The sequence below is a fragment of the Falco naumanni genome, chromosome 3, assembly GCF_017639655.2.
Source record: "Falco naumanni isolate bFalNau1 chromosome 3, bFalNau1.pat, whole genome shotgun sequence".
NCBI lineage: Eukaryota > Metazoa > Chordata > Aves > Falconiformes > Falconidae > Falco > Falco naumanni.
In genome coordinates, this window is record NC_054056.1 from 16,245,844 (window position 1) to 16,268,955 (window position 23,112).

Below are 23,112 nucleotides of genomic sequence, written 5' to 3' on the forward strand. Positions count from 1 at the left end.
TAGAGATTCCTGCCCAGTTCAACTGTCACACATACAAGCCATCAACAGAAGTCAGTAAGCAGGACGTGACAGAGGGTGCAGTTACATTTACAAAACCTGCAACTCTCGCTTTTCAGGAGTTTATTTTCAAGAGTGTCCCACAGATGCAAAGGGAATGTGGGCTGCTTTTCAGCTGAATATAATTTATTGCACATTTTACATTTAATTTCTTATCAACAGAACACTGATTGCAAGTGAAATAAAATCCTGCACCAGGAGCTGCCCACAGCTGAAAGGTTTTGCTTGGCTTTTTTTGGTGGTTTTTTTTTTTTTTTTTACTAAAACAAATTCAACACCCCTTCATTGTATAAACTTGTTTTTTAGAAGTGGGGAACACCTCTTTCAGACTGGCTCAACTAAGTCTGCTTTTGGAAATCTAATTCTGCTACAATGACTTGAGCAAAGAGAACCACAGTTGCAAAGAAAAAGGGGCCAGGTATGTGTTGGGAAATGATTTATGGTAATAGTTGTCAAGAGCAATGATGCACTGCTGGCACAGGTTGGGGGTCCCCCCCCCCCTCCCCCCCGGTCTCTCACATGGAAGCAATGAAGGCTGTTCTAGGACTCACCAAGAGCAGAACCGTGACTAGGAAACAGCTACAATTATTCCTTTTCTCTATGAAAAAGCCTCAGTAGCGCTGATGGGCACAGTGTGTAGTAGATACTACAAGGCTGCTGTTCCCATCTGCTGTGTCACTAGAACAGGACTGTCCTTTCTGCTGCTAAATCACTGGCATGGCTTCTACGCAAGGTTAATCCAATGGATTTATGTCATAACTGGTGCTTTTTCAAAAGGGCAGCTGAATTTTATGTTTTCAGCGTTTTACCCATTTGGCATCTCTCCTCGCTTTGGTCTGGTTTACTCCTATAACCTATGTTCCTCTTTTTCCTAGAAATAAATTAGATGGGAAGAGACAGCTGCAGCATCAGAATCGAAGGAAATAAAATTGCTGTCCTTCTGCCCCACTTGCTTTCCTCTCGTCTTGAAAACCTTGATAGTACATGGTTCTAGGTGGCAGAAGAATTAGTAAGAATATTATACCTCGTGTCCTTGTCTGGAATAGCAGTGTTTGAAATTAGCAGCTGGACGGATTCATGCTGAAGAGGTCCATGTTACTACAAAAGGCAAAGAACTTCATTCCAAACATACCTGTTCTTAACAAGTACATTTCCAATACAGATTTGAGATGGAAAACAATCTCTGTCCTCTTTTCAACAACAGGATTTGCACAGAGGACTTCCAGGAGGTGGCCAGAGAACTTAACTTCCCCTCAGGAGCAGAAAAAGGTGTGTTACCTACCCCAGGAAGTATGTGGACAGGTGAGAACACCACGTCTTCTTCCCTGCTCAGTGCAAGAAGATACAGGTGAGACTGCACAAACGGACTGTGGCCAAATCGCAGCAGGAAAGAGCTGGCTGCGTGGCGGGTGGTGCTCACCGCCCTCTCGCGCAACCTCAGCAGAAAGCACTGCGCATTCAGAGTCACGTTGCTTTATTGGTTACTGAGCCACAATTCAGAGAAGTATTGCCTTGGTGCCACCTGGAGAAGCAGGTTCTCTCATTTTGTCTCTTAACATAACCGGGAGGACACCACCTGCTATACGGATAGTAAAAATAAAAATGTCTCTGTTCAAACTTGTAGCGTCCGGGGGAAGGTTTTGCCATTTCTGTTGACGCAGGTACTGTAACGGACACGCACCGCTCTCACCAGTTTAGCCATCTGCATCGATTCTGTGAGCTGTCGGATGAGAACAACACGTGGATGCATGCCCCTTCTGCTGGACGGGAGGCATCCTAGCTTGAACTTACCACCGTACCAGGGACAGATGGGAACATTTCTGGGCACTAATTAACCACGATTCACATACACCTCCAACATACTTAGGGAAGCTTTGTAAGTTGGATATGCCTCTGGAATTGGGCCAGAGTAAACAGAGGTTTGTGCTCCTTAGCTGACCCCCAGGCCTACTGGGGTGCCAGGAAAACTTGTCACTAGCAGATACCAGTTTCACAAAATTAATCTGGCAGGGAAAATATTTTGGCAGATGGATAAATGGGGCTGAGGAAGGAATCTGGCTCAGGCCTCCAACTTGCCTCCATACATTCAATTTGGTCCTCAAAGGGCAACCCAATGCTGTGAATTGCCCAGCAGGCACACCAGCAGCTGGAGGGGGCCTCTGCCTCCAACTCCAGGTAGATGTATAAGGTTAGATGGTATAAACAGCTGCCGTGGTGCTGCTGAGCTCTTTTAGGTCACTCGCGAGGCATTGCAGTAACCCCAGTTCTGAACCCCAGTTCCGTGTGCTTCACCACACAGGGCTGCAGCAATCCTTTACTGGTCCCTGAAGGAAGAAGCAGGGCGGTTCTTGCTACTTACATTGCTTTGGTATCCTAAGGGCCTCGTTGTCAGCTGACATCACTTGGTGCAGAACTCCTCGGAACTGATAAAGCACTTTCAAACTCTTCTCCTCACCCACGCAGGGGTCGTAGAAACCTGGAAGCCCAGCCTTGAACCACAGAAGGACAGATTGAGCATCAGGGAATGGACTTTCACAGGTCCTCGCTGACCAAAACCATCTACTAGTGCCAGAACAAGGCATCATTAAAAAAAGGGAGTTTTGTTGCCAATGAGATGAGACAAGAAGCTAAGGAACTGCCTCCACAGTGGCAAGTTCTAAATGAAGAAAAGAGTGAATCAGGGGGTGGGGAAGTTTCTGGTGCACAGCTCCAGTCTGTAACATACACTGTCCCAGGGACAGTGCAAATTCAGACGCTGTTTCTTTGGCACTGGCAATGCCCACAGAAACAGAAGTCCCTGGAGGTTTACATTACTTGGTATGTAAATGGCTTCTGTACATTGATCTAGAGTCACTAGCTTCAAGCACACTGGAGAAATCGCATATGGTTCAACAGAAATTGTGCCACATGTTCGAGCCCTTGAGTCTGGGCTTTGACAGAACAGCTACGTACCTTGGATGCCTCTGTGAGGATAAGTTTAGAGTCTTTCACCAAGCACTGCAGGGGCACAGTCACATCTATTACTTTCACCTTCTCATTCTTCCTGCTGTTGTCATTAACAAACTTCCCATACCAAGCGTTCACTACAATCAAACCTGCATTTCACATGAAATCACAGATGTGATGAGAGGTTTCCCACCAACAGCTAGACAGACACTGATGAAAAGACCATCCCAGCATTTTCCCTTGCTTTCTACGATATTTAAAATCTCCTTGCCTAGACCCACGCTTCTCAAGACGGAAGAACATTTCTACTTGGCTGTTTGTTAGCGATCTTCAGCACTAGGACAGAGTGACATGACTTCGATGCCACACTGATGTGGCAGTCTAAGTGGATGCCAGCTCACTTCAGAACATTGTCTCTTGGAAATTGCTAGCAAACATCAGAAAGCAGATTTCAATTGCAGATTTCAATTATGGGCCAGGAGCAAACTGTGTAAGCTAGAGATCAGTGAAACCTAAACTTCAGACAAGAACTTTTGCACGTATTTGCACACACACCCCTCTTTTGTGGAGAGGCGATTCCAGACTGTTGTCTTCACCCTGCCCACAGCTTATCCCAAGATAACATTCAGTGGATCCCTACCACGCTCAGACACCATAAAGCTGAATCGTAATTGAACACCCCCACTACGCGTGCAACAGCGATTACGCTGTGCTTCATTAGGAGAGGGAACAAAGAAACGGTATTTTGCATTTCCCTCCCTCAACCACCCAGCCTTTGTTTTGTTCCTTCCTCTCTCCAAATTTACGGAACAAGTAAATGGTGCTGTAATCTTTACCCATTCTGGCTTCCTCCGCTTCAATTATCCTCCGGACAGACTCTTGCATTAACCGCACCTGTCCCAACACAAGAGGCAGAGCAAAATCGAGCAGTGTCAGACACCGTCCAGAAGAGAAAAGCTGGAGTGAAAACACCTTCCTTTAACTAAGGGGAGAGAGTTACAAAAAAGACTCACCGCAGCTTCAGCCTCCTGCTTCTTCTGGAGCATGTCACTGGCTGTACTCTCCCTTTGCTTCTCCAGCTCTCTGGCATAAGGAAGTCAATATGACATCAGCTCTACACAGTGGTGGGGGTTCAGCCCCGAAGTGGCAGATGCCTACTTACCCAGCCCAATTACAACTGACCCCCAACCCAACACAAATGAGCTTGGTTTTAAGGTTCTTCCCCACCTTTCAAGGTATTTTTGTAGGCTTCCGGAACTCAGTAGCACTGATGATGCAGAGGACCACAGTGCCTTAGCTGGATATTGCAACCTTTGCACCAGGCTCTCAGAAGAACCTGAGTGGGACTTCCCAGCTCCAAATGTAAAACAGTCTTGCAAGCTCACCTCTCCTTTTGTGCCCTGAGGTAGGGTTTAATGATTAGCCTATGCATGGCAAAGTAGATAACTAGAGGTCCCACGGTGGCATAGAATACAGCACTGGGAAGCAGCTGATCTGTTAAGTGGACAGGGAAGAAGTAGGTCTGGCTAGCCCTATTCAACCTGGAGAAAAAAAAAAAAAAAGGAAAGAAAAGGTAAGAGGAAATGCAGTGTTTCATGTACTTGATTAAGTACACTTAGCAGTATCGTATGCTGCTGAACAACTGCTGAACCAAAGGAGATGTGAATGGTGAGCTCAAAAATGTGAAAATCCAACAAAATGAAACAAGACAACGGTAAGACAGACAGCTGACACCAACCATAGCCAGACTTCTATGTAGCAGACATCTCTTGAGACAGTACCTGACCATTCTAAAGTGTTCTTTTTATTTTTTTTTAAATCTTAGAAGAATTTATTTAGTCATTAATTTCACCAGGGACAGGGACCAACATAACCATCAAAAGAAAAAAAAAATGCTTATACAGAAAGTCTTTGTGCACAATACTGTTATGTGCCTTTACGGAAGGCATACATTAATACTCTTTTGATGCTTATAATAATATTTATTTTAGAAAACATTAGTTTTCTGGGGATCAAGTTCTTTGTGGCTTTACAGTAGTTTTGGCATCCTGGCACAGCATCTGCTGGCACTCATTAAACGTGCACCACAGTACATGAACCCTCAAAGAATTCTGCCCTTCTCTGGGAATTGCATCTGATTAATAGTAAAATTACCTAATTAGTTAATGGTAATTCAATAATTCCAGTATATACTTGTGTACAGCATTATAAAACCAGAATGCAATCAGATCCATTTCTACTATTTCTACTATTTCTTACCATAATGCTCCAAACCTCACTCTAAGCTGTTATTTTCAGACAACTTTGATGCGTGCTCATGCACAGACACGCAGACACACTAATCCTGAAAGAGGCGGCTCAGGCCCAGAGTAACACCAGCAAAAGGCACACCGCTTCCGACGGGCACCGCTTGTGTTAGAGGTGAGGGCAGCTGCAGCCTTTTGTAGTGATCGATCAATATACCTGTATTGCCCTAAGACTGGGACCTTCCCACCTGAATATCAGAAACAGAATAATGCAGGTTATGGTCAGCCTCTGCAACCTAGAGTTGTAATCGTGAACTGACTTGATTTTCAAAGACACTCCTTGGGGAACACCAACACTGACGGTTGCTCCTAAAATGCTGTGTCTGGAAATCTTCCTCTCTGCTCCATACTCCACTATGGTCCCAAAGAAACCCGCCCTAGAATGACAGAACCAAAAACTGGTAAGACAGGGAAAACTTCTGAATTTCTCTTTCCCGAATCCTGTTCCCCAACAAGCAAAACATGGAAATACATCTGTGCTCAGCAGGTGTTCGCTATTGGAAGATTCACTGTGTATCTACAAGATAAGATTAGCCTTTGCAGTTTGTCAAGACTAGAAGGACTTCCAGCTTTCTAATTGGTGATGATGCAGAGGTACCACACACAAGTATTTTCAGTCCCACTTATTCAGAGGCACACAGGGCTAAGCCTCCAAGACATTTACCTCAGCATTCACCAGATTCAATCAATGAAAAAGCACATTCCCAAAGACCACAGAAGCATTTGTGTGGAACCTGGAAGCCTAAAACAGCAGGAGACGACCAATTCTTCAGGCTGTGAGCAATGTGAATTTCCTCTCGCACACTTACTTGAGAGAACCTTTCACTCGTGTTTGATCCTCATCCTGAAACTTATGCTGATAACTGACCATCATGAAAGAATGGGGGATTCCCAGCTGAAACGCAAGAGAACAAATGAATGAAAATGTTCCCTCAGCACCACTGAACGTTCCCCCCAATTTCCTTTCCTATCCTTTAAGTGGCACAAAAAACGTAACGATGCTTGCCGCTTACTTGCCACAGCCTGCAATCTCTGCAGTCTGTGTTGTGCGTCCTGACCCCAATCCAATCTGCCCCACACCAGATATGACAGTGTTTGGTGCAGTGCTGTGCTCTGCCAAATGCAGCTGGTTACCTATGTACCAGGCTCACACGAGGCAGTACCAACCGCTCCGTTATCCTCTAGTCCCCAGGCAAAATACTGCCGGGACAGACAAGCCGAGGCACCTCACTCCCCTGGGGTGGTCTCGCTGTCCCCCGTGTACAGCAACAGGACTCTCACCTGTAATGCCACAGTGAAATGGCTGGTTTTTGTATCCCGGACAATACTAGTGTTCATGGCTGACTGGATGCCCCACCGCCACTGCAAGTACCCCATGGTGTTCTTGTCAAGGTTGCGGGCTAGGACCGTGGTGAGGCCTGGGCGGATCCCGCGGGATGAAAACTGCAGGGCACAGTTTGTAGTGATGAAACTAGGAGAAATAAGGACAGCCTTATCAGTGATAAAACTCGGGCTCCCAGATGGCCTCAAATTCCTTCTCTCCCAGGAGCCAAGCTGAATATGCAGGGACTACCCTGCAAAGAGCACGGTGGTTTCAGGATTGAGACTGTACTGACCAAAGCACCGCACAGAAGAGCAGGCTCATGCCCTAGTTTATTGGTCTGTGCCACAACACTGCAGCCAGCGCAGCAGGCTACCTTTCAGCCTTTACCCTTCTTGTCCTAGGCAGATAAAGTCCTGGTCTTCCACAGAGGTGGCACACTCAGCTGCTAGAAGATAGGAGCCCTGATATTTAATAATCATCAAGCATCAGCTTCAAAACCCAGCATTAATGGATTCTACAGGGAGCAACATTCCTGAGTAAGCTCTGAGGAATGGCATATTTACTAAATTAGAAAATATAAAAAGAAGAAAGTCCACACCAGCACCTATGATGGTCTAACATATGTCTTCAATCACAACCCTCACCTTGCACTCTCCTTTGCAATGCGAGACCTCTATTCATTTGTAAACAGACCCCAGGATAGTGGCAAATCTGGCACCACTTCCTAAAATATGACATATCATCTCCTTTTGCTGACAGAAACTCCATCTCACACATGGAAGCTCCAGAAGAGCTCCCCCAATTTTTGTTCTGCTCCCAGAGGGGGTTGTTTTGATTGTGAGGTCACTCTTAAAGTATTATGAATCATGACAAGATCAAATACAAATCTAAGGATGTGGAAGACAGACCTTCCTTAAACTGGAAGTATGAAAATGGAAGACACTAATGCACAAAAAGAATACAAGCGTCTTGATCAGTACTAAAGCATGACCTTAATTCTAAAGAAGAAACACCTTATTTTGTAGGACAGAAAACAAATCCAGAATTAACATGGAAGAGAATTCAAGCTGTTTAGTTCCTCAGTGTGCAGTGTTAATCATTAGATCATTTTTCTAATATTTACCATCTTGGTGTAAGATTACGGAATATCTTCAGACCGAAGAGAGGTCCCTGAAGGTCTCCTGCTCCAAACTCCAACTGTTTAAATGCACAATGCCAAATTGTTAGAAGAAAACACCTTTTACAACAGTGATGAAGTACTTCACAAGTGTCATTTACAACACAGACATTTTACAGATCTGAGTAACATTTACCACATCAGCATACTCTCTTTTCTGCTACCTTTGCCCTCAGAATAAGAGATGTCTCACTGAGTAGGGTCATCATGAGTAAAACAAAGCCAGTTCTGTGGTGCTACAGGCTACTACTACTAGCACCTGCTCTGGGTGCTCCAGTGCAAAGGGAGAAAACACCTCCCTCATCGCCCCACAATGGCAAACAAGGCTTAGCTGCTGCTGTCTGAGGACAAGCGTTCTTCCCAGGACAGCCTCACAGTAATGCTGTCAGTTCTGCTGCGGCACCATCTCAGTGTCTGCAAAATGCGCCCGCTGCTTCATCCCCCAGTCCGGGTGACTTCCAGGGCTGCCAGTCAACGTTTATTTGGTGCTGTTTGGTCTCTAACAGAAGCAGTTCTTGGACCTGACACTTCCTACAACAAAATCTGCACAAGCAGTTCCTACTACATCTGCCTCTCCCAAATAAGTTTATTGCACAGGTTTTAAAAAAACCTTTTTTAGTCAACTGGCTCATGACAATATCCAGAAGCTCCTGTATGTCCTGGTTTCAGCTGGGATAGAGTTTGTTTTCTTCTTAGTAGCTGTTGCAGTCCTGTGTTTTGGATTTGGTGTGAGAACAATGTTGATAACATGCCGATGTTTTTAGTTGTCACTAGGTAATGTTTATACTAAGCCAAGGACTTTTCAGTTTCTCACTGATAGCTGCTCAGGGACTGGCTGGGCATGGGTAAGTGGGGGTGAGCAACTGTATCATGCATCACTTGGGGGTTTTTTCCCCCCTTCCCTTTGGATTTTATTCCTCCCTCCTTCTCCCTCCTTTTCACTGCAATTGTTTTATTACTATTTTTTAAATTTTATTTCAGTTATTAAAATGTTCTTATCTCAACCCTTGAGTTTCACCTCCTTTTCTTAATTCTCCTTCCCATCCCTCTGGTGGGGGCGGGGAGCGAGCAAGCAGCTGCGTGGTACTTAGTTGCCAGCTGGGGTTAAACCACGACACTATATTACCCATATTATAATATCATGACGCAAATCAAATGCCTCCAGTCTATGAATTCTCAAACAAGAGGAAAAATCCCATTTCTCACAGCATAAGGAAACAGGTTAGCAGGACCTAGTGTGCAAAAAGGCACAGAAAGCAGCCAACTGCCAGCCATTGCAGCGATGCCATGAGCATCTCAAAGCTACAGGTCCAGCGAGTGCAACTTGCAGGTGGTAACATGGGACCTTCCAGCTGCTTAGATTATATCTGCCTGGGAGTCAAAATGTTTTCCCCCAAAACTTCTTCCCTTGTGAGCAGAGCAGTTTTTGACATGAAGGCAAACTGTCACGCTGCCCTAAGGTGCACGCTCACAGCACCAGAAGGCACCCAAAAGCCTTCAGACAGTGAAATCAGAAAGGCTAGAGACAAAGGTAACACAAGTGAAGTACAAAATGCACAGCCAAGTGGAAAGGGGAAAAAATTAAGAAAAAACACAAGGTGTGGCCTTCCCTTTTTCTCAAATTCCTCTGAGAACTCCTTTTCCTACATTCTACAGAATGTAGAAAATGAAAGATGAAACAGAGCTAGAGTTCTGTAAAGGAAATAAATACTCAGTAACTAATCCAAGCAGCCTGAAATAGACAGGATAGAAAAATGCCTAACAGCTAGTACTCTTACCTCTCCCCATCCCTTGGCAGACGTCACTCGTCTCAGAGCAAGATTAATCGATCCACCTCCATTGCCATTCTGGGTGGAAAGGTTACCAGACAGTATTGCTGTGTCTGTGGCAGTCAGCGGTGCCTGAAAAAATGAATATATAGTTGCCAATTACTCTGATGCCAAGTCACACATTTAATGCATATTCTGCAAGGACATAACCATGACTGCAGAGAGTGTAAGTGCAGAGAGACAGGAAACACTCCAGCTGACTCCTTGTCATCCACTGAGGCCAGGTTTTTGAACCAGACGTGGCCACACTTGCTCTAAACTTTGTATTTGAAGATCAAGTATGGCAAAATATGAGATAATTCTTACTGTACCAGACATCTGTGACACCTTTAACAGACCATCTTGAAGTCCTGACCCTGAGCTACAAGCCCTTCTAATCTTGCTAGCAGACTAAACTTTTTCGGTTCTCTGTACCAGAGGAAACACTCCCCCTGCTTTCCTTATCCACACCCTCAAAACTGGGAATCATTTGTTTTCATACGCTAAATACTCCATGTTTAGCGAGAGCTAGACACCTGTTTTCGATCATGACTGAGCCTCCCTGTGAGCAGGAAGGCAGGACTGCTGCAGCCTACAAACCAGCCACACAAACACAAGCTGAACAAGTCAGCATGCCGTTCTGCTGGAACTGAGCCTCCTCTTCCCACCCATGCTGGTAATTGCATCCCTCCACAAATTAAGACGAGGACCCCCTGAGCAGTGTGTCGTTTTCCGTTGCTTGCGCGGTAGTGCCTCATTAGCTCAAGCCCTGCCCCACACCAGCAGCAGTGTCTGCCCTCCTTACCTCAATGGACTGGGATATGTGCATTTTGTTTATCTCAATCTGAGGAAAGCTGCTCCCAGGCACATCTTCATATTCTTCGTCATAACGATCAAAGAGGTCGGTGGCATCTATTCCAACGCTAATTGTTCCCTAAGGAATGACAAGTGGAACAAGTACTTAGCATTAACAAACATCCAAGACATACAGGCCAAATAGCTAAACCATTCTTGTATATGATTAAATTTTTTTGCCGTGTTTCTTGTTCTGCAATTACCTTTTCCATTCTAAAATGCATTTATTACACATTCAAGACAAACAAAACTGAATGATTACAGTATTCCAAAACAGCAATATAAATCATTAAATACACTGGGTAGAAGACAGTTTTTCAGCAGGAATGCAACTTGTAATACTAGTAGGTAATTTTTCTGTTGTGACGCATGACAGAAATAGGTAGAACACACTTACACAGCAGCTTTCGTCTTCCCCCACAACTGACTCTGCTTTGTCAGTATCTTAAAGTTGAAATAATATATTTTAGAAATTGATTTTCCTCAGCAGAACTCAGCCAGAATTCCTCTAAATGCTTTCTTATGAGTTATCTGAAGGAACTTAGTTTTGAGCTGCATCATCCACTTGCAACTGACTGTTAGTCAAAAATCTGGTTTTCCTTGTTTGTATCTTGCAATCAGAAAAGCTTGACAAAGACAGAAAATACTTACCACTTGCTAAAAGTCTTTCTCAGACCGTAGAAAAGCTTACTCCCCCAAAAAACTAGGCCACAGCTAAACAGTCTGGCTACCTGCTGCTGTGCTCACTCAGACTTACTGCAAGAGTGGGTTTATTTGGAAAGGGCACAATTAGATCCTTGTCTGAGTCATATAACTTCAAAAGGCTTTGGAAACCTTCCCTATAGACCTATTAAACAGCATTCCAGCTCATATAAAATGTACCAGCTGCAATAAAAAAAAAAACCCTCTGTGCACAAGCACAAAATGAACTCTGAGCAATTTGTATCAAGAAACTCAGTGGCTAGCTAGGTACAAAACCCACTCGCACAGAGACCACGTATGGATGGAATAAATTCTTATTTCAATCTGAGCGAGCATTTTTCCTTGCTCATTCCACTCTAATCAAATGCTGAACCATAAATACAGGAAGAATTGCAGTGTCTGACAGGGCTCAAAACTTCTCCCTGGTTTGGCTTCCAACTTTATTTGCTGCGGAGATTCCAGACCTCTTCTCAATGTTTATTTTCTGATTTCTTACACAGCGAAAACTGGATAACTATTTTTACACGGCAAGGTGTGATTATTTCCAGGAGAACTCTGGAACAGGGGCTGTGCCCCAACTGTTTACAAATTTCTCTTGGCAGCCTGGCTAATTTCAAAGCAATTATGCTCATTGTTCTGTTTGTGGCAGCACCATGGATGAGCTCCTGCCCTTTATGCAGAAGACTACTTTTCAGGAACTAGTTGCAAAGTCACCTTCAAGGATCTGCTCTCCAGACGCTACACCTTCTTCGGTTTCAGCCCTCTCCTACGTTGTGCTGTTCCTTGAAACGAGGCCAAAATAAAAGCGAAGCAAAGCAAAACTGCCAACTGCCTGGGAAGTGGTGCAGCCTCGCACTGCTCTCCAGCCCTCTGGAAAGACACGGAGTAGAACAGCCAAAGAGAAAAGTGCACAACCACTGAAATTCCAGCAAATGCACTCCGGAGTGACCAATCAAACATGTCTGAATACAGGTGAGCGTTTATTTTAGCAAGAGAGAACTATTTCCATTTTTCCCTGATGCTCTGCAATTCAAGGAAGTGTAAAACCCAAGATCAATGGAAAGAAAGGTTTTCCATGGGGAGTGCCACATTCAGTGCAGAACCTTTGCCAGACTGCAACTTTAAATTCCAAGTTAAACATTTTTAAACAAGGGATATCATGCTGAGTAGTAAGCATGCTGAATTGGAATGGCAAAAAGACAGAAAATTGCATGTTTTCAACTCAGACCAGAATATAAGCAGCAGTAAAGCTTGCTGAAGAGTTCGCACTTAAAAAACCCAACCAACCACCACTGAAAAACATCTTACTATACTATGTTTGTTTGTCTTGCAATGCTTGTACCCTTTGTCAAGATGCACCAAGGTTCACACACATTCCTGATAATCAATGCACTTCCTTTCTATTATACTCAAAATGTTACGATTTCCTTTTTCATATCTACGAAATTTAGAAGAAATATCACTCCCAATGAAAAAAGGAAATACCTGAACCTATCCATGAAAATCCCTAAGTCCCATTTTGAGGAAAGGAGCATCTCTGCTCCCTCCCTCAGCAGAACTTCCACAGAGCTGCCTTTTTCTGAAGCGAGTGGTGGCCTCCGTGTAGACATTTCACCTCCTGCCAAGCAGGTGAAGTCACCCTCAGAGGTCTATAGATCCTGGCAAGGAAACTGGCTCGGGTGCAAGCACAGGAAAAGCAGCAGATGGTAAAGTTAAAAATATTCCCAGAGAACGACAGCAGCCCCTATGCCACCGGATAATAGAGAGGGGACCGCTGCCGCTTGCAACTCCCCATCAGCCACCTGCTCAAAGCACTGGAAATGAAAAAGCCCTCCCCAAAGAAAGAGCAGCAGGGAAAAAGCTGTAAAGCTCTGCTCAGAAGTCGGCGGTGCACGCACACAACATGCTGCAAAGCACACCAGCTCCACAGGGCAGGAAGCTGGGAACAGCACTACAGAACCATCAGAGTTGTTGTTATCTGGTATCATCTTTTAAATATCACCTTCATTTTCCACCCTGTGAATATGAAACACAGTTTACTGATGGATTTAAGAGGTGTGCCAGAGAAGAATATACTCCCTCCTTGCCTTTTTTCTTAGGGATGTACCTTCTGGAATGTGCCATATGGAAGCTGTGCCAAGCTAAGCCTTGAGGGACTGCGTTTCTTAGATGTTGACCTTCCGCAGCAGGAAAATAACGGGATTTAATTTCTGCTAACAGGAAGTGGTTCTTCTCAAATCAAGGAGTGAACTTTTCAACCCTTCTGCATCTCTTTGAAAGCAAAAACAAAGCTCTAAAAGCAAATAATAGACTCAATTCGAAACCTGCCAAATTGCCTACATCTGGTTATTGCTCAACATTTCTGGTTAAAATGCTTTATTTTGCTGGAACCATTTTCTAGAACTGACAAAATGTTGGAAATTTTAAAATAACTTGTGTTCGTGTATGAAATGATCACAGCTGTGCTACCTAATTCCACAGGAACACTGCCTGGAGAGCCATTTCTATAGGCTGCCAATCAGCAATTGCTGTAAACACCCAGATGGCTAATTTTATCACAGGACACAGAGGCTGAGGCTCATGATGCAGCTCCGCTTTTTACTGCTCACTGCCACAGTGAGGCGCCCAGATAAAATGTCAAATTCCTGAAGTCACAGGGACTCATGAGGTGGAGATAACCATTCCCCTCTCCAAGAATACCCTGCTGACCCCAATCACCCTCATCGCCAGCAGAGAGAGTTCAACTTGCCTGTTTTGTGGCATCCAGAAATCCCTTCCTGCCTGGAACAATGCTCTCAGCAGATACTCACGTAACACCTTACGCTTATTTACCTTTCCAGTACAAACAAGTTCTCAGTGTCTGTGCACTATCCATGACAGCCTGCTGACCTGCATTAGTCGATTTGCTTTGCTAAGACCAGCGCAGATCCAAAGTCTGCGCCAAGGTAAATATCTCAAAACATTACAGGTCTTCTCAGATGGGCATTTTTCTGATGCAGTCTTAAGCATTACTGCACTCAAGCTTCTGTCCACTAGAAAACATTGTGATTTTAAACTGACCATAAAAAACACCATCAGTCTTCAAAACCAACAGTAGTTAATCAACTGGTAGTCTGTTTCTCAGGTTACAGAAGTTAAGTTTCAACAAGTCCACACATGAACGCAATGACACAGGAGACCTCCTCTTTCAAAGCCACAGAAAGAGTACAGACATCCGTGCTTCAGGATGCAGACTCTGTGTTGACTGCAAGCCTCCAGTGAGAGCTCTGGGGATACCTAGTTTTCCACCAAGAACAGAAGCATTTAAAAAGAAAACAAGTATCGATGTCTCAGTTTATTTTTTCACAATGGAGAAAGTTTGTGTGCATACATATCTGCACGGTTACCTTGGGCTAGACAGAAGAAAACTAAGGCTACCCCACCATGGGGCAATTCTATACCACGCAGTAGAAACAGATTTCCAACACATTTCAAAAAACAGGTACAAACCAGACCCCAATAGTACGAGCAAAAAAACCCAGGAAAAATATAGATAAAATGAAGTATGAATAAATTTGGTGAGCATAGATGCAGCTCTTGGATTAACATTATTCACCGCATGAGAACCAAGAATTTTGTGATTCAACAAGCTGTGAAACCTGTTGGTGACAATCCTGACGAAACCCGGGCTTGCCTAGTGTACTTATCAAGCCCAGAGCCATCAAAGCCATTAGCACTCTAAACTGTCAGAGTATCCCAGTTGCAGCAGGTGACAGAGGAAGCAGCGGTCAATCACCATCACCATCTCTCTCTGCCATCCCAATGCTACCACGAGGACATCATCCTCAGCACGGTTCTGTTCATCTTCCCTGAACAGCCAAGATTCAGCTGCGAGGTGAGTCATTTAGTACCAGTTTATGGCTGCTCAAACAGGCTGAGAGATGGGAATGGAATACCGGATGATTCTCATCCTGAGAGCGTGATCAAGCTTTCCTAAAACAGGCACTAACTGTGAAACTGGCAAGACCCCAACCCTGCTCAGGCTGAGTTTGCTCACTGAGCTGCAGCCGGAAGAGTTCTGCTACCCAGCTGGTGCGGGAGCTGCCTCGCATGTTTCATTGGTTTCAATGCTGCCTTTGATTATCTCCCCGCATTGTTGTGACACTACAGCAGTGCTGAAGGGAAAACCTGTCAGGTAACTGCAGGGAGTTTCATTTTCATTTGGAATACTTGGAAAGAAATCATAAATATTTTAGTGTTAGGTCTGTTTTCTTGGAATTGCCAAAAGAGGCACTGTGTTTCAATGAAAGAAAAAAAAAGAACTTTCAATAGAAGATTACTGTCCAAAAAATTAGCTGTTTTCCTTACATTCTCCAGAGAAACTGCATATTCAAAAAGGAAAAGTAACTCACAAAGTGTAGGCTTTTTACTGTAGGCCATTTACTGTAACCCCTCATCTAGGCTTCTCACACCCTGCACATTTGTGATAACTTACAGATTCCTCTTTAGACTAGGATAAAGTCATTGCTTACCTTTGGATTAGTTCGCTGCTGCAGCCTTCTCTCTTCCCTCTCTCTCTGCAAACGCTCAAATTCTTCCCTGATTTCAGCTGGAGTTCTCTTCCTTTCCACAACCTGCTCAAAAAAAAAAAAAAAATACCAGGAGAAGGATCTTCAGGGTACTGCACTGCTGATGGGACAGAGGTCCACTGACCTGGCTGCCCCTGGGGCTGCTGTGAGCCACTCTGCACGAATGTCAATGCTCAGAGTTTGGAAGCAATCAGCTGGGCCAGATCAAATGGCAGGCATGAGAGAAAATCCTGTGCTTTGAGTGGACGGAAACTGGTCTTTTTATTTCTTTTCCCTTGACAAAACCAGGTAAAATAGCTTTCAAACCACACGTACAAGATACTGCAGCACAGCTGTTACCAACAGCTATCCATTAACTTACTAGGTATAGACACAAAAATTAAAACAACTGAATGTTTCTGGCCTGAGACAAAATAAATACATGAGAGTTTTGTGTTTTTAGGCTATTGTTTACCTTATGTGGCTTAGGGAATGAGGGTTTTGAGCAGGTATGGCTCTAGGTACAGATAGAAAGAGTATTGGATCTGGCTTTTCAAAATAAAATCAAGTCTGCCACAAGCAGCTCAAAAACGTCTGTTACATGCTGTCCCTGCTCCACATTTCTTGCTGCTAACTTCAAACTCGACGTCGGCACTGACCTGACCCAATACAATACCATTCTGCAGCAAGCAGCGTAGTGCAATCAACTTAAGACCGGCAGAGGCTAGCAAGGGGACTTAACAACAGGAAAGCCACAAATGGACAAGTTCCCTTTCCAAGTCCATAAAAACCAACAAACCAAAAAAAAAAAAAAGCAACCCCAAAGAGCTCAGAAAGAAAAAGTAATGTCAAACTCAGAGGCTAGCTGATGCTGAAAGAAAAAGTTTCAGGTGAAAAAGATGAGGCTAGATGGACAATAATGATGCATTTGTCTCAGACAGAGATGTTGCCTGTCATGGTAATATCCTATTAGGGAACTCTGAACGTCAGGTTTATTGCTCTCTTGTCAAGTGAAAAACCTAACTTTTCTTTGAAAATCCATCATGGTGTTTCAGCAGAGACAGAAATAACTAAACAAGGATGCCTTCAAACAAACAGGCATTTATTACCATCAAGGTGTCAGTGTAGCTCAATATAACAAGAATGTCAGATAAAGATGGGTTTAGTCAATTCCACTGGCTGTAAGTTGCTAAATTTCTCTCACCTCCCATCCTTCCATTTCCAGTCCTCTCCTCCCATATATGTCATAGATGGCTCTGGTCTGTGGATCACTAAGCACTGCAAGTTGAAATCAAAAGAGAGGAGAGAACTCAGTTTTTGGTCTTCTCCTCGAATTTCAGACTAACATGCTAGTGTTATCTGGAATTCAAGCACAGATCCTGGAAACACGTTGTTCTACAGTTGCATCCAATTTTTACATTAACTCCCTTTAACATTTTCACATGCTGTATTAACAGGAAACACTATCCCCCCCGAAAAATTCCTTCCCCCCCCCCCCCCAGCCCCTTACTTCTAAAATCAGTAAGTGAAAAGGACACAAAAGAGACATGCAGACTAACTGAATATACAGCAGGGGTTTTCAATATTGCTTTCTTTGACCTACGGTGGCCTAAGCCCTCTAACAATCCATGGGATTATTAGCAATTCAGAGATAGCAGTCCCTGGAAACTTTCTGAGGAGGGATGACATTTACCTCTGTCTAGCTTTCAAAGCTTTTCGGTGCTTTGCTCCCTCTCTTTGGCCTTCCTCACCACCCCTTGTCCACTGACCACTTCCCACACAGTCTAAACACTTGTGGGACATGCCAAGCACCAACAAGGCAATTTCCATCAGGCAGTTCATGCCTGGCCAAACATCAGCTAGAGTGTAACTGCAAAAAGGCATGTAGAATTTGAATCTCCCAAGAAGTCACCCAATGCAATGAAGAAAATAAAATATATGAGCTGACTGGAGAACAGCTGCTTTGGAAAAAGACTGCACATAGAATTAAGAAGAATCTCTAGAATGTAAGTCATATTCAAATGCTTAATTTCTCATACCAATCCTTCCTGAAAAAAATAAAACCCACATTAAAAAATCCTCAGTATTTTTCCCACTGGGTTCCAAGACCAGCTTTACCATTATCATATATTTCTTTTGACTGTGGGGGAACTGATGAGTCTTTCGGGAGCTGGATGCATATATTAAGGTAAAAAGAGGCTTACACTAGTAATTGAGCTTTGAGCTGAACTATCTGAAGATTATTGAACTTGCTAAATGTCACAGGCAGATACTATTTTTTATGAATTCTGATAAAATACATCTTGTGTCATGTGATATTAAAAGAAGGAAGAGGAGGGAGAGAAAATAGGCAGGAGGTGGGGTGGCTTATTTTCAAGACGTCAAAATCTTTTGCTTGTAAAGTATTACACTCACATTTGGTACTAAACGAGCAACAATTTACATATACATTGCCACACAGAGCCAAGCAAAGCTACAGAATTCAAAGGGAAAGCTGACTCTAATGTAAGACCCACTCACCCCATTAAAATTAAATTACTGAAGCATCCTGAGTTTTTATTCCCTACGCCACCAATGGAAGATCTTCTCTGTTCTCCCCAGCAAAAGCTTCCATATGTCCTAATGCCTAACTAGGGACAACGAAAAATAATCCACCCATGTTCATGTCCAGCCAGATGAAACAAATACTTATCATTCAGAAAATGTGAGCGCAAAAAAAAATGTTTTTAGCTCACCTTTGAGGTTTAATAGAGGAATATTATTTATTCATCATTTTGCTTTACCTTCTCTTTAGGCTACAGGACCGGGCACCTAGTTTGGTGTACCAGTTTTGTAGTGCAGAAGAGTCCTAATCCACTTGCATCCCAGGTGCCTCTTACGACATGTGCAAAAATGCTCCAAGCCAATTCTAATGAATCACTTCCTTGTGCCTCAGTTACACTAGTATTACCTATGGGTTTAAGTAAATGAAGGCCTAATACAGAATATTTTTAAAGGGCTTTAGCATCCTTGGATGAGAAAAAACCCTCTAATGACTATGAATCCATTGTCCTTATCTCAGTCTTAGCATATGGAAGAACTTGCTGAACATCAATGGACACTGTAATCAGGTGATAAGAGATCAGAAGCTCAGGATGCATCAGTTCAAAAGTAAAATATGAAATTGTCTTTCCGTTCGAAGCTGTTCAGTCTTCAGTCTCTTAGAGGAGAGCCTTTTCAGAAGTAAGGGAAGTGGTGAAAAGACTATTTAAAACATGCAGGAAATAAGACAGAGACTCCACATGTCGTTCATTGCAGGATTTATATTGCATTGCTCCTCTGATTTACAGGACAGAAGCAGGAAACAAAGCATTGCTAAGTATCAGCAAATTTAATTATTACTTTGTAATAATATATATAGTCTTCAAAATGCATAAAGACACAGCCCTCCTAGAAAACCCCTGAAAACAGCTTCTGCAAACTTTGGACTTCCACTGACCTTCATACGCTTGGTGAACAAGGTTAAAAAGGCGCTCAGCTTGTGTTTTGAGCTCTGGGTCTCTGTGCTTGTCTGGGTGGTACAGCATACACAGCCGGCGGTAGGCAGCTTTTAGCTCTTCCTGAGAGGCCTGTGAAAAGCAGAAAAAATGAATTAAAGTACAACCAATGCTACTGAAAAAAGGCCATTCACAAGATCAGCCCTGAAAGAGAAGTCCATCAGCTATTACATTACGCTAGTTTTACTTACCCAAAATCAAGAACGGACTTCTGTTTCATTACATAAGTTAATAAACTGTTCAGTTATACACATCAGTATTCCCCACACTATTTATAGTACAACAAGTGACAGCAACAGCTCATCAGTGTATACCTAGGCATAAAAACTAAGAAAAAAAAAAAAAAAAAGGCAAATACACAAGCCATCTGTGTTCATACATTATTTTTATTAGGCAACTACTGTCTCCTCAATTCAGTGCAGAAGAGCAAGAAAAAAATAAAGTCACCTCAGGATCACACCACTTAAAACCAGAGGTATACTTCAAATTCTACTTGTATTTCAATCTCAAACCCTCAAGTAGATACTGTAAAAGCGCTGACTTTCCACAGCAGTAAAGGTAAGAAATGCAAACATACAGTTTTATACTCATGCCCTCATTGCTGTGCTGCCTAGCACCTCCCTTCCTGTACAGCAAGGACTCTGTTGGGCTGTAAGAAATGAGGAAGGCACCCGCAAAAACACACTCACCTGCAGCAGATGGATAAGCAGAAGAACAGCATGTCACTAAATGCATCAAGAGAAAAACCCAGCCCTGTTCTTGACCGCAACCACTCTGGAATTTCAGCCGGCACCTGGCCTCATGCCAAAGACATGTGGTGGGAACAGATTTCGGATGGCTCTTTCAGAATTGACAGAATAAAACCCCCGCTCTTTCCATTATCATCTCTCAGGAGACAACCTCACAGCAATATTATTTTTTGACTCTGAAGAGTCCTGGGCCCTTTCTCATCTCATTCCTGCAACAGCCCTTGTATTGCAGCAGCTGTCTGTTCCTTGGGGGCTGGTTAACACCCATTTAGAGGTGCAGTTGCCAAAATCAAGCAGAACTTCCCCAAAAGGTGCAGGCAGCACATGCAGCTTCACAGAGCTACCAACTGGCCAGTTCCAAAATTGTCCCTCCCAGCAAGAATTGGTTTCTGGGGCAGAGGAAGCAGGATGCCGCTTCTCCACATGAGGAAAAATACAAAGAGTAAAATAAGCAAAACAGCACGAGGGGTTTACTCACTGGCCTCCTTCAAGCAAATGTCATCCCTTTTATTACAGCCTCGGGTTCCAACAGACAGGAATACAATGCCAGCAAGCAAGAAGGGGGCACCTGGAAAATGACTTTCCCTAACAGAGTTTAGAGACACAAATTCCATTTACTCTTAATGTGCTTCAGTGACTAAAGCCTTCACAGTTCCCAAGCTTCCACTGTGGAAACAAAGGCCCTAAAAACTCATTTCTTAAAATAACGTCTTTTGTCCAGCTTGTGGTAAGGAGGGTCTGGGTTTTTGTTAAAGGAATGCATTCATTTGCGTACCAAAACTAGAAATCCATTGGATTTTGAGGACAACTTAGAAAAAAATGTTTTCTTTGCATGCTTGTACTATTTCACATTACTGTTTCTAAATGATACAGCAAAAGGGGACCTGCCAAATTTGCTGGCCCCAAGACAGTAAAGGCAGCTATGGATTAGCTTTTTTCTTTTTACTACCTTGTGCTTTCTTGGACATCAAATCTAAATTCAACTAGGAAGGCAGGGGAACATACAGGTTTAAAATGGCATTCTTTAATCAAATTAATGATAAATGGTTTAATGTGCTATTGATTATATAATAGAAATGAGCAGTTTCATTTTTCATGAATGCCACGTTCAATAAAATGTTAGATTGGGCATTTCATCATCATTGAATAGCTCAGGTCATTGGTTCAATATTTCATGAGCAACAGCCTCTTAGAAACCGCTAAAGAAATACTGACATCATTTCAAATTGCAATGAAATACATAAGTCAGTAATAAGCATATCTAAGTTACATTTTTATTACCAAAATTCCGGGCAAAATTAAAAGGCGTCCCATCTCCATGCTTGGGGTTTAAACAGCTTCCTTTAACCTCTCAAACTTGCCACCACATTTTTAGTGGACTGAAATCTATAAAAGATTAAATGTTTACATACATGCATACACAAAACCTGCTGCTTGGCAGTCTTACTCTCCTCATTGGGGCTGCAAAGTTCAGTGGTTAACTATTATTTTAAGCTCAGCTGCCACATCACACAAAGTTGGCTCAGCATACAGCAATGTAAGTTCACTGCATTCCACTGCTCGTGCAGGATAGTACAACTGAATTTAATTAGCAAGGGGTAATTAACAAAGCAACTACTACTCTCAGTTGGAACTACTCCCTTGAAGACCATTTTAACTTGGTTTCCAGCTCCCTGCTGTACCAAACCCAAATGTTTCAGTCTCTACCGAAGAGCTGGGAGCCTAGCTAAGTTAACGATTAAGCCTTCGCTGTTAAATCTCCCAAGCAGTGGCAGTCCTCGTTTGATTTCTGCCTTTCTTCCAACCTCTACATCTGCACACTGCTGACGTTTGGGAGGGTGAGTTACAACAGCTGTTGAGTGATCTAAAAGTACGGCCCACCGGCTTTTAACAAGGCCGGGGCCAGAGTCGCACGGAAATTTTTCTAAAAAGAGCATGGTCCATTGCACGGCATTGGATTGTTTCACAAACAGGGTGACTGCCGCACCTCTTCCCTTCAGAAATGCAAAAGATTTCCACAAGCGAGACACAGGAGACCGCCACTGCGGCCATAAGTACTGACATGGACTCCAAAGATAAGTTTTTCCAAGGCTGTCAGACTGAATTGCTTCTAATGTTTGAACTCCTGTTATATGCAGCAGTAGCAGTTCAACAAAGGCCGCCTGCAGCTCAAGCTGTTAACATCTAGGCCGACGCATGTGAACAGACAGCAGTGAAACACGCAAAAATCTGGTTATATATACACACATATAGACATATCTGGTGTATATATATACACACACATTGTTACTGCCTGCGATGGAACAAACTACAGCACAGTTTATACATTCAGATCTTTAGTGATTTACCTAATTAAGACTATAAAGCAGAAGTAGTTAAGACTAAGATCCATTAAGCTCCAAGCTGTTCTAGTGGAACAAGGCTGCATCAATTAATAACCTTCTATTCTTACAAATGCAATGAAGGATGACCGACGCTCCTTTTTTTGACAAGAGAGATGTCATGCAAAATTTCTAGCGGTTTCCAATGTGGAAGCATTTGGGCAGCACCCACAGAGGAAGGAGCGTAGAACCGGAGAGAAGCCGGGGCCCAGGCTGCCACCCGCCCCGGGAAAACACCCCTCAACCAGGCCGAAAGGGAGAGCAGGCCCAGCCGCCGCCCCCGCGCCCCCACTCCACGGGCAGCGCACACGGCCCCCGCCGCAGCCGCCGGCCCGGCCACCCGCAGCCCCGGCTCAGGCCGCCGCCGCCGCCCGCCTGGGCACAACTCAGCGGCCCAGCCCGGCCTGCCCGAGGCGGGCATCGGGGTCACGGCCCGCCCGGCCCCGCCCCGCCCCGCCCCGCCCCGCCCCGCGGCGGCGCCCCGCCGCCCGCCGCCGCCCGCCGCCCTGCCGCCAGGCCCACCTCCCGCCGCACGTTGAGCAGCGAGTAGTAGTCCTCGTTGTCCGGCACCTCCTCCCCCAAGGCCGCCGCCATCTTCCCGACCTCTCACCCCGCGCCGCGCGCGGCAGGGCGGGGCGGCGGCGCGAGAGCGGGAGCGGGAGCGAGGCGCGGGCCTCTCCCTGCCGCTCCCCCTGGCGGCCCGGCGGCCCCAGCGCCTCCGCCC

General features: G+C 44.2%; 2 protein-coding genes across 2 annotated transcripts in view; one reads left to right on the forward strand and one right to left on the reverse strand.

Annotated features, from left to right (window-relative positions):
* Nucleotides 1–1,514: 1,514 nt before the first annotated feature.
* On the reverse strand, nt 1,515–23,043 carry DNAJC11 (DnaJ heat shock protein family (Hsp40) member C11). Its single transcript, XM_040588316.1, has 16 exons — nt 22,911–23,043; nt 19,201–19,330; nt 16,927–17,000; nt 15,687–15,788; nt 10,424–10,552; nt 9,589–9,711; nt 7,757–7,830; nt 6,591–6,780; nt 6,119–6,204; nt 5,570–5,686; nt 4,389–4,544; nt 4,017–4,086; nt 3,840–3,897; nt 3,010–3,152; nt 2,417–2,546; nt 1,515–1,777 (listed from the first exon to the last, which is right to left on the reverse strand). Exons 1-16 carry the CDS (start codon nt 22,980–22,982, stop codon nt 1,752–1,754), a joined length of 1,680 nt encoding a protein of 559 aa, XP_040444250.1. The 5' UTR covers nt 22,983–23,043; the 3' UTR covers nt 1,515–1,751.
* The window catches only part of CAMTA1 (calmodulin binding transcription activator 1), a 323,207-nt gene continuing 321,950 nt past the window's right edge, over nt 21,856–23,112 (forward strand). Inside the window, exon 1 of the mRNA XM_040588315.1 lies at nt 21,856–22,057. The gene's annotated coding sequence lies outside the window, so the exon portion shown is untranslated. The remainder of the gene's footprint in view (nt 22,058–23,112) is intronic.

Excerpts from the sequence above, each read along its gene's own strand:
- DNAJC11 (XM_040588316.1), bottom strand. The coding sequence starts at position 22,982 with ATGGCGGCGGCCTTGGGGGAGGAGGTGCCGGACAACGAGGACTACTAC. Across the intron at positions 19,331-22,910 it reads TGCTCAACGTGCGGCGGGAG|GCCTCTCAGGAAGAGCTAAA; the intron begins GTGGGCCTGGCG and ends TGCTTTTCACAG. Across the intron at positions 10,553-15,686 it reads AGCAGCGAACTAATCCAAAG|GGAACAATTAGCGTTGGAAT; the intron begins GTAAGCAATGAC and ends GTCATTCCTTAG.